At 37.1% G+C, this 16,250-nt stretch overlaps 1 protein-coding gene across 6 annotated transcripts in view; it reads left to right on the forward strand.

Annotated features, from left to right (window-relative positions):
* Nucleotides 1-16,250, forward strand: part of CPNE8 (copine 8) — a 309,410-nt gene that overhangs the window by 84,682 nt on the left and 208,478 nt on the right. For all 6 annotated transcript variants that reach the window (XR_012324454.1, XM_073788857.1, XM_033866926.2 and 3 more), the window contains one exon: nucleotides 10,146-10,185. Coding sequence is in view for 5 of the 6 variants with exons in the window: in XM_073788857.1 (XP_073644958.1) it covers nucleotides 10,146-10,185 (40 nt within the window). In the remaining variant the exon portion in view is untranslated. The remainder of the gene's footprint in view (nucleotides 1-10,145; nucleotides 10,186-16,250) is intronic.

The following is a 16,250-nucleotide window of genomic DNA, read 5'->3' on the forward strand; positions in this document are numbered from 1 at the left end:
GTATTTTTTGATTTCCTCTTTGATTTCTTCAGTGATCACTTTGTTATTAAGTAGTGTATTGTTTAGCCTCCATGTGTTTGTATTTTTTACACATCATTCCTGTAATTGATATCTAGTCTCATAGCATTGTGGTCAGAAAAGATACTTGATATGATTTCAGTTTCCTTAAATTTACCAAGGCTAGCCTGTGACCGAAGATATGATGTACCTGGAGAGTATTCCATGAGCACTTGAGAAAAGTGTGTGTTCTGTTGTTTTTGCATGGCATGTCATATAAATATCAATTAAGTCCATCTTGTTTAATGTATCATTTAAAGCTTGTGTTTCCTTATTTATTTTCATTTTGGATGATCTGTCCATTGGTGAAAGTGGGGTGTTAAAGTCCCCTACTATGAATGTGTTACTGTTGATTTCCCCTCTTATGGCTGTTAGTATTTGCCTTATGTATTGAGTTGCTCCTATGTTGGGTGCATAAATATTTACAATTGTTATATCTTCTTCTTGGATTGATCCCTTGATCATTATGTGGTGTCCTTCTTTGTCTCTTGTAATAATCTTTATTTTAAAGTCAATTTTGTCTGATATGAGAATTGCTATTCCAGCTCTCTTCTGATTTCCATTTTCATGGAATATCTTTTTCCATCCCCTCACTTTCAGTCTGTATGTGTCCCTAGGTCTGAAGTGGGTCTCTTGTAGACAGCATCTATACGGGTATTGTTTTAGTATCCATTCAGCCAGTCTGTGTCTTTCGGTGGGAGCATTTAATCCTTTTACATTTAAGGTAATTATCGATATGTATGTTCCTATTCCCATTTACTTAATTGTTTTTGTTTGTTATTGTAGGTCTTTCCTTCTCTTGTGTTTCTTGCCTAGAGAAGTTCCTTTAGCATTTGTTGTAAAGCTGGTTTGGTGGTACTGAACTCTCTCAGCTTTTGCTTGTCTGTAAAGGTTTTAATTTCTCCATCAAATCTGAATGAGACCCTTTCTGGTTAGAGTAATCTTGGTTGTAGGTTTTTCTCCTTCATCACTTTAAATATATCCTGCCATTCCCTTCTGGCTTGCAGAGATTCTGCTGAAAGATCAGCTGTTAACCGTATGGGGATTCCCTTGTGTGTTATTTGTTGTTTTTCCCTTGCTGATTTTAATATGTTTTCTTTGTATTTAACTTTTTATAGTTTGATTAATATGTGTCTCGGTGTGTTTCTCCTTGGATTTATCCTGTTTGGGATTGTGTGTGCTTCCTGGACTTGATTAACTATTTCCTTTCCCATATTAGGGAAGTTTTCAACTATAATCTCTTTAAATATTTTCTTGGTCCCTTTCTTTTTCTCTTCTTCTGGGACCCCTATAATTCGAATATTGGTGTGTTTATTGTTCTCCCAGAGGTCTCTGAGACTGTCCTCAATTCTTTTCATTCTTTTCTCTTTATTATGCTCTGCAGTAGTTATTTCCACTATTTTATCTTCCAGGTCACTTATCCGTTCTTCTGCCTCAGTTATTCTACTATTGATTCCTTCTAGAGTATTTTTAATTTCATTTATTGTGTTGTTCATCATTGCTTGTTTGATCTTTAGTTCTTGTAGGTCCTTGTTAAATGTTTCTTGCATTTTCTCTCTTCTATTTCCAAGATTTTGGATCATCTTTACTATCATTATTCTGAAGTCTTTTAGGTAGACTGCCTGTTTCCTCTTCTATTGTTAGGTCTGGTGGGTTTTTACCTTGCTCCTTCATCTGCTGTGTGTTTTTCTGTCTTTTCATTTTGCTTATCTTACTGTTTTGGGGTCTCCTTTTTGCAGACTGCAGGTTTGTTGTTCCCGTTGTTTTTCATGTCTGTCCCCAGTGGCTAAGGTTGCTTCAGTGGGTTGTGTAGGTTTCCTGGTGGAGGGGAGTAGTGCCTGTGTTCTGGTGGATGAGGCTGGATCTTGTCTTTTTGGTGGGCAGGTCCATGTCTGGTGGTGTGCTTTAGGGTGTCTGTGGCCTTATTATGATTTTAGGCAGCCTCTCTGCTAATGCATGGGACTGTGTTCCTGTCTTGCTTGTTGTTTCACATAGGGTGTCCAGCAGTGTAGCTTGCTGGTTGTTGAGTGAAGCTGGGTGTTGGTGTTGAGATGGAGATCTTTGGGAGATTTTCACCGTTTGATATTATGTGGAGCTGGGAGGCCTTTTGTGGACCAGTGTCCTGAAGTTGGCTCTCCCATTTCTGTGGCACAGCCCTGATGCCTGGCTGGAGCACCAGGAGCCTGTTCTCCACATGGCTCAGAATAAATGGGAGAAAAAATAAAAAGAAATAAAGAGGATAAAATAAAATAAAGTAAGATAAAATAATTAAAATAAAAAATAATTTTTAAGAAAAATATTTTAAAAGTAAAAAAACAGAAAGAAGAAAACTGGACGGTCAGAACCCTAGGACAAATGGTGAGCAAAGCTATACAGACAAAATCTCACACAGAAGCATATACATACACACTCACAAAAAGAGGAAAAGGGGAAAAAATAATATATCTTGCTCCCAAAGTCCACCTCCTCAATTTGGGATGATTCGTTGTCTATTCAGCTGTTCCACAGATGCAGGGTACATCAAGTTGATTGTGGAGCTTTAATCCGCTGCTTCTGAGGCTGCTGGGAGAAATTTCCCTTTCTCTTCTTTGTTTGCACAGCTCCTGGGGTTCAGCTTTGGATTTGCCCTGCCTCTGCGTGTAGGTCACCTGAGGACATCTCTTCTTTGCTCAGACAGGATGGTGTTAAAGGAGCATCTGATTCGGGGGCTCTGGCTCACTCAGGCTGGGGGGATGGAGGGGGATGGATGCAGGCGAGCCTGAGGCAGCACAGGCCAGCATGACTTTGCACCAGCCTGAGGTGCGCCGTGCATTCTCCCGGGGAAGTTGTCCCTAGGTCATGGGACCCTGGCAGTGGCGGGCTGCACAGGCTCCCGGGAGGGGCGACATGGATAGTGACCTGTTCTGGCACACAGGCTTCTTGGTGGCGGCAGCAGGAGCTTTAGCGCCTCATGCCCGTCTCCGGGGTCTGCTCTGATAGCCGTGACTCGCGCCCGTCTCTGGAACTCCTTTAAGCACCGCTCTTAATCCCCTCTCCTCATGCAGCACAAAACAAAGAGGCAAGAAAAAGTCTCTTGTCTCTTCGGCGGCTCCAGACTTCTTCCGGACTCCCTCCCAGCTAGCCGTGGTGCACTAACCCCTTTAGGCTGTGTTCACGCCACCAACCCCAGTCCTCTCCAGGCATCCGACCGAAGTCCGAGCCTCAGCTCCCAGCCCCCGCCTGTCCCGGCGTGTGAGCCTCTCGGGCTGGTGAGTGCTGGTTGGCACCGATCCTCTGTGCAGGAATTTCTCCGCTTTGCCCACCGCGCCCCTGTTGCTGTGCTTTCCTCCGTGGCTCTGAAGCTTCCCCCCTCCACCACCGGAGTCTCCGCCCACGAAGGGGCTTCTGGTGTGTGGAAACCTTTCTTCCTTCACAGCTCCCTCCCACTGGTGCAGGTTCCGTCCCTATCCTTTTGTCTCTGTTTATTCTTTTTTCTTTTGCCTTACCCAGGTACGTGGGGACTTTCTTGACTTTTGGGAGGTCTGAGGTCTTCTGCCAGCAATCAGTGGGTGTTCTATAGGAGCAGTTCTACATGTAGATGTATTTCTGATATATCTGTGGAGAGGAAGGTGATCTCTGCATCTTACTCTTCTGCCATCTTCTCCCTGGAATAAAGCTAGAATTTTTAATATTCTTTTTATTTTGATGCTGAATCAGGCATATTAAAATATTATCTTTAAGTTCAACTCCCTATCCACAGAGAACCTGGAGTCAGTCTGTTTACAAGATATTATTAGTTATTGAGTTTTTGTTCCACAGAGGTGAACTGTGATACTTACCCACTTTCCCACACTGTTGTCTAATTTTAGCCCTCCTTGTATTGGTTTCTTAAGTCCACGTCATTTCACATTCATAATTGTGGCTATTATAGAATTGCCTTAGTAGAAGGAAAGGAAGGAAAATGGTGCTCTAAAAAGTATGATAGCAATCAAGTGTTAGTCAGTAGACCAGAGAGCAAAAATGAAGAGCTGGTCAGGTCATTCTGGAGAGAAGTAGGTAAAGAATGATTTACCTGTACACAGAGTGGTGGTCACGTGCTCATCTCTACTGAACATGAGACTAAGGAAGCTAATGGATTTTAAGGAGTGTCCAGGTAAGAAAATATAATTCCACTGAACTTGGTGTTGGTTAGTCATTTAAATATTATGTCTATTTTACCAAATGCCATTTCAAGAGTTACTTTGACAAACTAATGACTCAAATGAGAATATATTAGGTTCGGGAAGCACCTGATACTTATACCATGTTTGTCAAGCTCACCAGGTATGCTTGGTATGGACAAGGAAGACTTAAAGGTAGGAAGAAAGTTAGGCCATTGATAGAACAACGTATTTCTCTAATATTTTGTGATAAATCAGTAATATTGTACTGTATGTGATTCATGGAATTAAAAAAAAACCCAAAACTTCAGCACGCTTACTGGTGGAAATATGGAAGAAAAGAATGATTAGATGGTTTAATATGTTTGTTACTAATATCTTCCAGTTTTTTATAAACTAAGTAAAATAACTATGGAAGCTCATACCGTTTGAGAGTAAGTTTTGTAAGTACAGACAAAAAGATGTGGTTCGTGATAGTAATACTACTGCTATTATTCACAGTTTGTAATAGAATCATTGCTATATGTAAACAGATTTAACCAATCCAATAAATTTCTGAGGCAGAGTTATCTCATATATATATATATTTTTTTTTTTTTAGTTTTTCGGTATGCGGGCCTCTTACGGCTGTGGCCTCTCCCGTTGCAGAGCACAGGCTCCAGACGCGCAGGCCCAGCAGCCATGGCTCATGGGTCAAGCCGCTCTGTGGCATGTGGGATCTTCCCGGATCGGGGCATGAACCCGTGTCCCCTGCATTGGCAGGCAGACTCTCAACCACTGCACCACCAGGGAAGCCCCAATCTCATTTTTGTAAATGAGAAAACTGAGGCCTGGATAGTTTAATTAACATGTTCATTGGATCTGTGCTTTCCAATATAGAATTAAATTTTGCATAAAATAGTTTACAGTTTAATTGTACAAAGCCCGAATGTCTAAAATTTTATGAAGAGAATAAATAATGCCTGGACTGAGGAATTTTTATTTTTGTCTTGGTTATCTAATACTGATGAAAGTAAATGTTTGAAGTGTTCTACTGCACAGTGAATGTAGTAATGGAATATATTTAATATAAGTAAGCAAAAGTAAGAATATATAGGAAATTAGTATGTTTGATTAGAATGGGAGCATGTTGTATTATTTTATCATAGTGTAACAAGAAGAAATAAAGTACCAAATTAATGTAGGTAAATGATATATTTTAACTTCTTCAGCTTTTTCCTTTTTTCTAAAATTTACAGGATTTCTCATAGAAATTGTATCATGTTTGAAATGTGAAAGCATATTGCAAACTTGAGTTAAATAAGTATCATTTAAACTTTTGAATGTATTTGGTTAATTTCAGAAATTTGAGTCAAATAATATTATTTCAATTTTATATGATCTCTAAAAAATTCAGACAGTTAGGACCACAGAAGGGGATACCTGGAGAAGATTATCAAGAAAAGTAACAAGTATATTCTCTCAGTTTATGTACTATTTTTGATATCACTTTAAATAATTTCTTCTGATTTTGCACTTTTGTAAGTATCTCATATAACCTGGGAGAGCAGGCTTTCTTTCTTTTTTTTAAACATTGTGATTTTTCCACTATATCTGTCTAAATAAATGTGAAGAACAGTGTAATTGTTCTCTAGTTATGAGTACCTATTTATCCATTGTACCTAACTATGATTAGTTTTTTAATTTTGTCTTAGCAATGTATTAGTCCTAGGAGAAAATGTTCATTGTAGAAAATTTAGGAAATGAGAAAAGGATAAAGTAGTCAGTAAAATCACCTGTAATCCCAATGTGCATCACTCAGAGCACTACCACAAATACTCCAACATGTTTACAGTAACATGTCCCTTTGAAGGAACAGCAGTGCTGAATAGTGCAGTAGTCTACATTGGCCAACAGATAGGTGTAAATGGTTTTCAGAATTGTGTTTTATTTAGTTAACCTGTGTATTGATTTTACAAAATTCTAGAAAACAATAAAAAAGAAGCTTTGGAAGTACAACATCTAAACAATTGCATATTATGGAAGGTTTGAGAAATGGCTTTGGGGAGGTATTTTTAGTTAGCTTTCAATGCTGATAGAAAATTGTAATCAGAGAGAGAGAGAAAGAAAATGAATGAATATGTATTCCTGATTCCTGGCAGCAGTGGCCCAAATTCCTGTAAGTTCTTATTAATCCACAATTATTGTTATGGTGATTTGCGTGAGATATTTTTAAGATTAGTTTATCAGCTATGAGTCGTAAAATTCTCCTGCCTTTTTGATTTGATGTGTACTTACTCATTAAAGAGACATGGTTTCTGTCATCATGCTATGTATATATCACAGATAAAGTCATAAACTTTTATTTATTTTGTTATATAACTGTTACACCTATAATAGTATAGGTACTTTATAAATTACTTTGTTGTCATAGTTGAAAATTTTATTATTGGCAGAACAGCTGTACAGAAATGTCTTTGAGCAAGAAGTGTGGGTAGCTGTATCACTATGTAGTATGTGAGGAGAATGTGAGAAATCAGATATAATTCTTTTTGCTCTTGTTTTTCCATTTAGCCTAGAACAACAACAAGGGAGTTATAAGTGTAGGTTTGGCTTACCTAGTAGATGATTTTCCTCCTTGATAAATCAGGTGGTGATAATTATGGAATGTATTATGTTATTACAATCTAGTTTTGAAGATTCTCAACACTTTGGGGGAAAGTATGTTGCTTTATTTTTTCCAATAATTGTCCCAACACTGCCAATTCCAGTTTTTCCCATTGGTTAAGGGCTACCTTAACGATGCCAAGGTCTAATTGCATGACTTTTCAGTCACTTTTGTTTATTAGAACCATCTCATTTTGTTAATAGTTATGTACTATTCATTTTAAAACTTTAATCTCAAACTTAATCCAAAACTCTTCACTTTCTCTCCCCTCATTTGGAGCTTCTATCATAACTACTTGCAGGAGAGAAGGGGAGTGGAAGAGCAGAAAGCTAGGGGAGTTGGGAGGCAGATATGTGGGTTCTACAAAGCCTAGACCTTAGAGGATACTGGCCACAGGGGTCACATATCAAGGGGACTAAAAAGCTGTGCAGTGGTGCTGAATCAAATCTCAGAGACAGAGTTTTGGGTGAAGTAGAAAAGAATAGCTTTATTGCTTTACCAGGCAAAGGGCGACACAGCATGCTGCTGCCCTTGAAAGGTTGTGTCCCAACCTGGGAAGATTTGTTGATGAGTTTTACAGCAAGGATTCAAGGGTGGGGTTCCTGATAAGATTAGTGTGTGTTCAGGGCCTTCATTCCTCTAATCTGGTCCCAGGTAATCTCTTGATGTGCTTCTCTGATTCCTTTAATCTGGCCTCAGGTGGTCTTCTCTGGAATGAATAATTCCAACATCTTCCATTTGTTGGAGGTTTTAATTCTATAAAGAGCTTACAGATATTGTTATGTGTACTCCTTTAGGGTGAACCAGGGCCCTGCCCCAAGGGTGCACTATTGTTTCTCTGCTGCTCCTCCCTTGTCTCTGCATCCCCTCCCTTCCTTGATTAGCAACTGTTATAATCTGCCCTTTGGAACTCAGGGAAGCTTATGTAGGCTGGAGTCTGTTCCCTACAAATGAGAAATGGGGGAAATGGAAAGGCTTCCATACCCAGGAGCCCCAGAGGGTCCTTCTTGCTTTCAAAAGGACATTGTTCCTTGTTCTTCAGCTCTTAGAAGGCACTTCCTAACACTGTCAGCTAACATTCTCTTCCATTGGCATCCTAGGATGGACCTATAGGCAGGTTCTTTAAGTGGCAGGGAAACCAGATGCTGTCCTCCTCTTCACACAATCACCCTAGGTTTTGGAGCTCCCCTTCACCTTGCTTTAGGGAGTGGAAAGAACCTCCTGATGTGCCCCCAGAAGTAAGGAATAGCCTGTCACTTCATGAGTAAGCTTTGTGGAGAAGGGTCTGACTCTAATGAGAGTGACTCAATGGGATCTGTGAGCTAAGCGTGAAGAGAAATGTAGTATCTTTTGTTTACAGCTTTGGCCTTAGTGGGAATTTCAGAAATACAGGAAAAATTCCAGTCAACATCTGTTACCCTCCACTAGAAAACATAATCCTTAGGAGCCATTCAAATCAGTTACTGCCAATTCAGTACTCTACTAATAAGATTTCAACAACAGGATGAAATGGTTTACAAAATTGCTGTTAGTACATTTAGGCACAAGTGTACCATCCTGGGGGTAAACTACTGAACTTCTGCTTTGCAGTGTATTCTCTTTTACTTAAGGAGATTATGGCACTTATAAATATAGACAGACACCCACATTCACACAGCCCCACCCCCATGCACACAGATATATTTTTAACTATTTAGGATGTCGTGTTTATGTTCTGACTTGTGAGGATTAAAACCAGTGATAATTTTAGAAAAATTAGAAGGAAAATTCTCTGAGAAGAAAAATCATGGTAATTTCAAGTGCATTGTAATCCAGCATATTATTTAAAGCCTTCAGAGGTATGCTGTAAATTACCTATTTTTGAGGTAATAGCATTAAAAGCTTTGTTAAAGACAATGAAGGAGGATTGTATGTGAGGATACTTAAACTCTTTGTGATGAAAACATAAATACTTTTCTGTTTGCTTTTTTAACTGAGCTGAATATACAATGTTATTTCTCCCTAGTCTACACTAAACCCTTTATAGAAAATGGTTTCCAGGGATGATACTTGAGAAGGAGCCAGCAGAGTTATGTTATACCTTTGATATTGCTACTGTTGCTAATTTTAATTTTACACTTAGAAATTGTTTTGAACGAGAAAAATTTCTTGAATAAGAAAAATATTTTTTAACTAATATTTGTAGGTCTTCAGTAGATGTTGGCAATTTGTTGATTCAAAATTCTAGTTTACAGCTGTTGAGAGTGTCAAAATTCCCTGACATGAAGAAGAGTAATTTGTAATTCTTCTGAAGCAGGTATTTGCATCACACAATTTTAAAGCCAGTTTGTGGTAAACATTCTTTGCTATGGAGTAAGTGCACCTCTGCCCAGAATCAGTACACTCAGTGAACTCTTTTTCTTTGCCTTTTTTTGACTAGATGCTTCATTTCTCTGTGAAACATTTTTGTTATGTGAGAGGGAAGACTTAAACCTTAAAAAAAAAGCAGTTAATTTTTGGTAGGAAGCTATGCACAAAGAATGTGAAAGGAATATGATTTGGGAGAAAGACTGGAACCAGTACAAATATTTTCCTATTTAAGGATTCAGTAAATTGAGATTGTTTTGGTTATTAACAGCCTTTCTGTTTCTAAAAATTTTTTTAAAACAAGGGGCTAAAGTGACAGTAGGTGATGTTTTTCCAGGATCTCCTTAAGAAATCATTTATTTCCAGTACTAAGTGATCAAAAATAGGACATATAATAATCCTATATAAATACATTTCTTTTTCCATAAAATACATGGTTTCCCCAAGTTCTGTGATTGGGGAAATACAATATGCCATTACTTTGGCCAAATTTCAAAATTAATGAGAACATTTATGATATTAAATAAGAATTATGATATAATTATAATATACTTATATTTATATATAATTATATAATGTAATTATAATTATAACAAATGATAGCCTGTTATCCGCACTTGTTTTAAAAGGGAAATTTCAGTTTTTATGGATATTAGGAATCTATTGATTCACAGAAAAGGGAAATTTTAAACTTGTCTTATCGAGCAGAAGAATTCATGACTGTGAAAATATTAGGACTTCTACTTAAGTTGTAGAAATAAAAGCACCCAGGGATTGTGAATTCTACCTTTGGTATGTAGGCCACAGATTATGAGAAATTTCTAAATTTGCTAAGTTTTTCTCCCTATTCATATAATTTTGATTCATTTTTTATTTATGTTTTGGGGGATATACTGACATTTTTCTCTAACTTTATTTTGTGGAAATAATTTAAATTTTATATTTTAATCTTTTAGGTATGATGTTGATTCGAAGAGTCCCAACTTGTCAAAACATGTAAGTTCATATTTTTATGTTCTTTATGATGGTTGCAAGTATAAATTATAATATCATGATTTGATTGATATTTATGTTGATTGATTAATATTAAATGTCCACAACTTATGTAATAAATGCATTGAAAATAAATAACATTTTTAAAGAACCCTAGAATAACATTTGGAGAAGCTTATTGAAAGAAAGATATCTTCAGTATGTGAAATGGATTAATCTTACTTATTTGTTATATTTGGTTTTTTTTAAAGAAATGATGTCAGTTCCCTATAATGTTCAAAGTTGGATCAGGTTAAGAAGATGAAATAGTAAGATTATGTCTTTTTGGGAGTCTTCACTTTTGAGAGAATAGAAGGTACTAGGGTGTAGGCAGAGTGATTTGCTATTCTGCTGTCCCTGTAGTTCATTTGTTCAACAGTATTTTCTAAGTACCTCCTCATGCCAGGTACCATGGTAGTTTCTGATTGTACAAGATGAGTAACACAGACATGGAGTCCATCCACAAGTCACTTACTATCTTTTTTTCCTTTCTGGGCTCTGATCTTCCCATTCCTTTTCCTTAAGAGATTTACTCACCAGGCAACAACTGTTATCTGGGGAGTTTCCAGGTTCAGGAGCAGCAAGAGTGTCAGAGTTAGGCAGAAAAAGAGGAGGTGGTGGGAAGTGAGGGATGAGAGTGATATTCTTTGGCTAAGCACTGGTGGTTTTATCAACGGAATATTGACCAGTTTGGAATTAGGCCATATCTAATAGGAAGGGCTGGATGGGGGTGAAAAGAATATTCTGAAAGGGGTTTAACTAGGTTTTAAGTGAAATCTGAGTATACAAATGTAAAATTGGTGGCTGTGCCAGTGTTGCGAGGTCAGCCAGACTAAAGTTCATGCCCAGAGGCTCAGAAGGTGAGATTTTTCTATTTTTGTATGCTATTAGATAGAATAGGTAGAGATCTATCTATCTATCTATCTAGATAGATAGATAGATAGATATGTATAATTTCCTGTGTAGTTTGCAGACAGGGAATGTCATAGTTCAGAGAAGAGAGAGGGGATGTAGGGGGTGACCCCAAGGTGATTTGGGAAAACTGGAAGCCTGATAATGGTGGTAAAAAAATCACAATTTACTGATCTTTTCCTTCATTAAAGGAGGTATGATATTTATTTCTGTTATGGAGTATAGAGCAGAATCATTTGAAGAAAGATTCAAAGGTTACTCTTTGTACAATTTGAAAAGAATGCTGTAACAAGCTCATTACTTCCCATAAGTAAAGTTCATTGCAGTTGCCATGATACCCTTCTACTCCTTAAGATAAGACTTTTAGCATGTAGTTAGACATTTAAAACTTATTTACATAGCTTTGTATTGGAAGTTTTCGAAACTTCATTGGAAGAATCAGAAAAGGAACCACATTTTCTAGTTAAAATTATCTAGTTGCAAGGAACAAAAATGCATTAACTTATCTCACATGGAGGGGGTTTATTGAAGGGATTTAGGAGCATCTCATAAATGTGACATGTAACTTGCTGTATGGGAATTGCTGCTAGAAACAGGCATGGTGGGTTGGACTGAGACAGCTATTTTCTCTGTTTCTCTCTGTCTCTCTCTCAGTCAATAAAGCCACATATTCTTTTCACTATGGCTGTTCTCTGAGCTTCTGTTTCTCTCTGAAGACCAAGTTTCTCTGTTTATTCATCCTGTGTACATAGGGAAAATGACCTCCCTAACACTGACTGGGCATAGACTTTCAAGTGCCCACTCTCTCTGAATATAATTTCTCAGTGTTTCTCAGTTTAGACTAGTCTTCAGAGGGCATAATAACTGAGAAGTTAAGGACATTTTCATGGGGTTGTATATATTGAGGGTGAGTGTGAGGACTACTACTACTAACATGTAGTCCTTACCATTGATGTTCAGGACATAGTATATGGAATATGGGATAGGAAGGTACCTCAAACATGATTAACTATGTCTTCCTTTAATAATCAGTAATGACTAAATATTTTTATGTAAGAGATATGTCTTATAGAAGCCATCAATGTACATATCTTTTCAAATATTTTTCTTTTGTAGAATAGCTTTTTTTCATAAGTAAATATCCTGACTCTGTTTTACCGTCATGATATCTCTTTTACTATCTTCTCATACCATACTTCTTTACCAAACAGCCTGGGTTTCTATCATAACTTCCTTTTCATTCTCCCTTCAATTTCTTTACTGTATTCTCATGTTCATTTCTGCTTAAACTATTCTGACATAGGTTAGATCAAAATGTAGTGGCCTCCCTTCATTCTTTACTTTACTTGATCTCCCCATTATTTTGGACACGATTGACTACTGTATTCTTGAAATACTTACCTCCCTTGACTTCCATGGAAATTTTTCCCTTGCTTCTTTTCCTACCTCTCTGTTTATTCAGTACCTATTATATTTTAGTTTCTCCTTCTCCTCCTATTCCTTAATATTAGTGCTTCTTATGGCTTTATTTTCAATTTTCATCTCATCTCATTGTATAAACTCTCTTTGGGAGAGTTCAGTCATTTACCTGTCTTATCTTGATGTTTCATGTACCCTCTGTACACCCCAGAAAATCTAAGTTTCCAACTGCTTGTCAGATATTCCTTGGTAGATATTCTACAGAAGCCTAAAATTCAAATATATCAAAAATGTATTTTTGATGACCTTTTCCATCCCAATTTTGCTCCTCTGCCTGTATTATCTTCATGAGAATAATCATCAACACAGTGTACTTATTTAGAAAACTTTCATATAATTTTCCCGATCCTTGTTATGACAAAAACATTTCAAGTTTCTGAAATGATTCTCTCTTTTTTTTTTTTTTTTTTTTTTTTGCGGTATGTGGGCCTGTCACTGTTGTGGCCTCTCCTATTGCAGAGTACAGGCTCTGGACACTCAGGCCCAGCGGCCATGGCTCACGGGCCCAGCCGCTCCGCGGCATGTGGGATCCTCCCGGACCGGGGCACGAACCCGTGTCCCCTGCATTGGCAGGAGGACTCTCAACCACTGCGCCACCAGGGAAGCCCTGAAATGATTCTTTAAAAGAAGACACACTTAACTCTTGAATGACTGAGAATAAAAATAAATAATTAACAGCACACATAATATTGGCTTGTTTAATACCATAACACAGTGCTTTAGAGACCCTTTAAAAAGGAACTGAGAAACAAATTGTGTTTAACTTTAAACACATTAAATCTACTTCCATCAAAGACAGGAGCTCTGAGATATTCCACCTGGCCTATTGCACTCAAAGCTGTAGTTATACCTTTAGAGAGCAGTGATAACCCCTACCCAGAGGAGGTCTTGGAAAGCTCTGACAGCCCTGAGTCAATCACAGAAAGTCACCCCTTTAGAACTAATGTTTCTTGTTCAGTTTTCACTTCTTTATGAACTTACCTCATTTCCTTTCCTGAATGGAAACTGAGCACTAACTCTCCCAAGTAGAATTGCTTAACATCTCCTTCCCCTTATATTTCAGGGTCAGTCTTCCTTAACCTCTTCCTGTCTCACATCTAGTGAGTCACCAAATCCTGCTCATTCTAACAAAGAATTGCTTCTCTTCTGTCTTCTTTCCTTACTGTTACTGCCTTAGTTCACATTTTCATCACTTTTCTGCTGGAGTATTGCATAGCTTTTTATAGTTCCTGTAGTTTATATTATCTCACATTTTAATGTATTCTCACATTATTCTCTGTTATGTTTATCAAATATATATAGTAAGCAACACAAATTACTTAATAGTGCCTGAGCTAAGAGTGGATGAAGCGTGTCAAAAGAAGGAGGAAATGTGTTTTTGAATTGTTACAGGAATTGTTAGAGATAACTGCTTTGAATTTCTGCTAGATATTAGCAACAACAAAAACCCATCTTTATTTGAAAGCAAACAAGTACAGATTTTAGGTAAAAGAGCATATAACTCATTCAACCCAAAAGGAATTCAGGAGGCATTTGAAAGACCAGAGAAACCAATAAATAAACTAGGTTTATTCCCTGAAGATGCAGTTCTTTAAAAGTGTGGTTGTCTACACCTTCCAATTTTGCAAAGGGAAAGAAAAACTGAAACCTTTTAGGAAATACTGCTAAGTGCCTGTGCTTGCATGTGGAGTACAGGCACCTATCTTTTACAAAAGGGATTTGGTAGCAAGAGAGACTCCTTGAGTTAACTATAATAAATTTTTTCTCTTTCTCATTTCTGATAATTTTGAAAGATCCCACTTTCAGGATGATTTTATTTGGTTTCTAGTACTTAGGGGTCTTAAGTACCAGTCTTAAATTTTTGGTACTAATAAGGAAAATGGAGATATAATATAGAACTGTACCTTAGATTTCTAACATTGCAAATGAATACAGGTGAATAGATGAAGAATCAGTATAACTTTAATTGATTTTATTGGTGATGGACAAGTTTTTAGTGAAGAAACATTATGTTCACAGCTGACTTATGGAATCCAGGGATGTATTCCTTTAGATGATTTATCCATTTTATGATTCGCTAAGGAAATTTACATATTTCCATTTGCATAATTTAATTGCATCATTAATGAAAAGATTATTAACAGGCCCGTAATTGGGCCTGTTAATAATCTCTAGGATTCTTTTTGGTGTTCTGGAGCAGATAACATCGAAACTGTACTTTGTGTCCTAATTTTTCATACCTACCAGGCAATCCAAAATGCATTTATCCATTTGGTTCATCTTGGAAGGTACCCACTACAGTTTTTGTTTTAGATAGTTAATTGCTCACTGGATTATTTCAGCCACAAAATACCAACCTTCAGTGAAGATGTGCGTGTTCTTCAATATATTTTCTAAATATTATATATATAAACTTCCACATATAGATCAGTTGTATTTGAAAATTTTATATGAAAGTTAATTAATTGTTCAGATCATGAAATGCATTTTTCATAGGAATAGATTTATAAGTGGGGAAAGAGTTTTTCATTAGAATATGTCAGTTTAACCCATATATAACTGAATTGAATTCTAATGTATATTCACACAACCAGGTAAGCAATAAATATATTCCAGGCACTCTTGTAATGCTGAGAAATATAGCAATGAATAAGACAAACAAGATCCTTGTCCTAAAACAGCTTACAGTTTAGAGTTGGGGAAGTGGCGTATATAGATTTATTCAATAAAAACAAATGCAAATAAATGGCTAAGATAACTTCTTTATAGCATTTATATTAATAAGATTTTGATACTGAGAGAGGGTGACTCATGAAGCTAGTTAGCTAGAAGCTTATATTTCCCTCAACCAGGCAGCATGATTCTGTACCAGTTCTTATCCTGGGTATACTTATTAAAGAGAAGGAGGGAACTATTGAAAATCTAGGGGAAGAGCATTTAAGGCAAAAGGAACAGTAGTGCAAAGACCTTGAGTCAGGAAGTAATTTAGTATGTTGGTGTGACTGAAAGATAGCTACCCTATATAGACTGAATGGTAAGGAAAGAAGAATGGAATAATTTGGAAAGGTAGATAGAATTCAGATGGTGTGGAGATTTGTAGGCCAAAGTTTAAAGAATTTGGATTTTTTTTTTATGGATTTCACTGGAAGATGATGTGATCTGATTTATAGGTTTAAATAACAACTGGCAGCTGAAGTGGATAATGGGGTTGGGAAGCCCCAGTGTACAGGGGCTAGTTTCAGGTTTTACCCAGGGAACCCCTGCTCTTGTGAACCAACAGAGACCAGTTATAAAACTGCTGTTAATTTAGCTAGGTAAACGATATTTGGTAAGTGTAGACCTTGAAGTGGTAAAAAGTGGCAGATTTGGAATATATTTTGGTGATATGGTTGATGATGATGTAGATATTAGGTCTGAAAATAAGAGATGAAAAGAGAATGATTCCTAGGTTATTGGAAACTGGATAAATGAAGATACAGTTTATTGCCATGGGGTACATTGGGGAGGACGAGACTGAGGTGGTGGGGATGAGAATAGAGAAATCAGTGGTCAGGGCAGGTTTATATTGTTTGAGACTCCAGTAAGCATCTAACTGGAGATATTAACTAGGCCATTTCTGGAGACTTGAGAACTGTCAG

This window comes from Tursiops truncatus, chromosome 11, assembly GCF_011762595.2.
Source record: "Tursiops truncatus isolate mTurTru1 chromosome 11, mTurTru1.mat.Y, whole genome shotgun sequence".
In the NCBI taxonomy this organism is placed as follows: Eukaryota; Metazoa; Chordata; class Mammalia; order Artiodactyla; family Delphinidae; genus Tursiops; species Tursiops truncatus.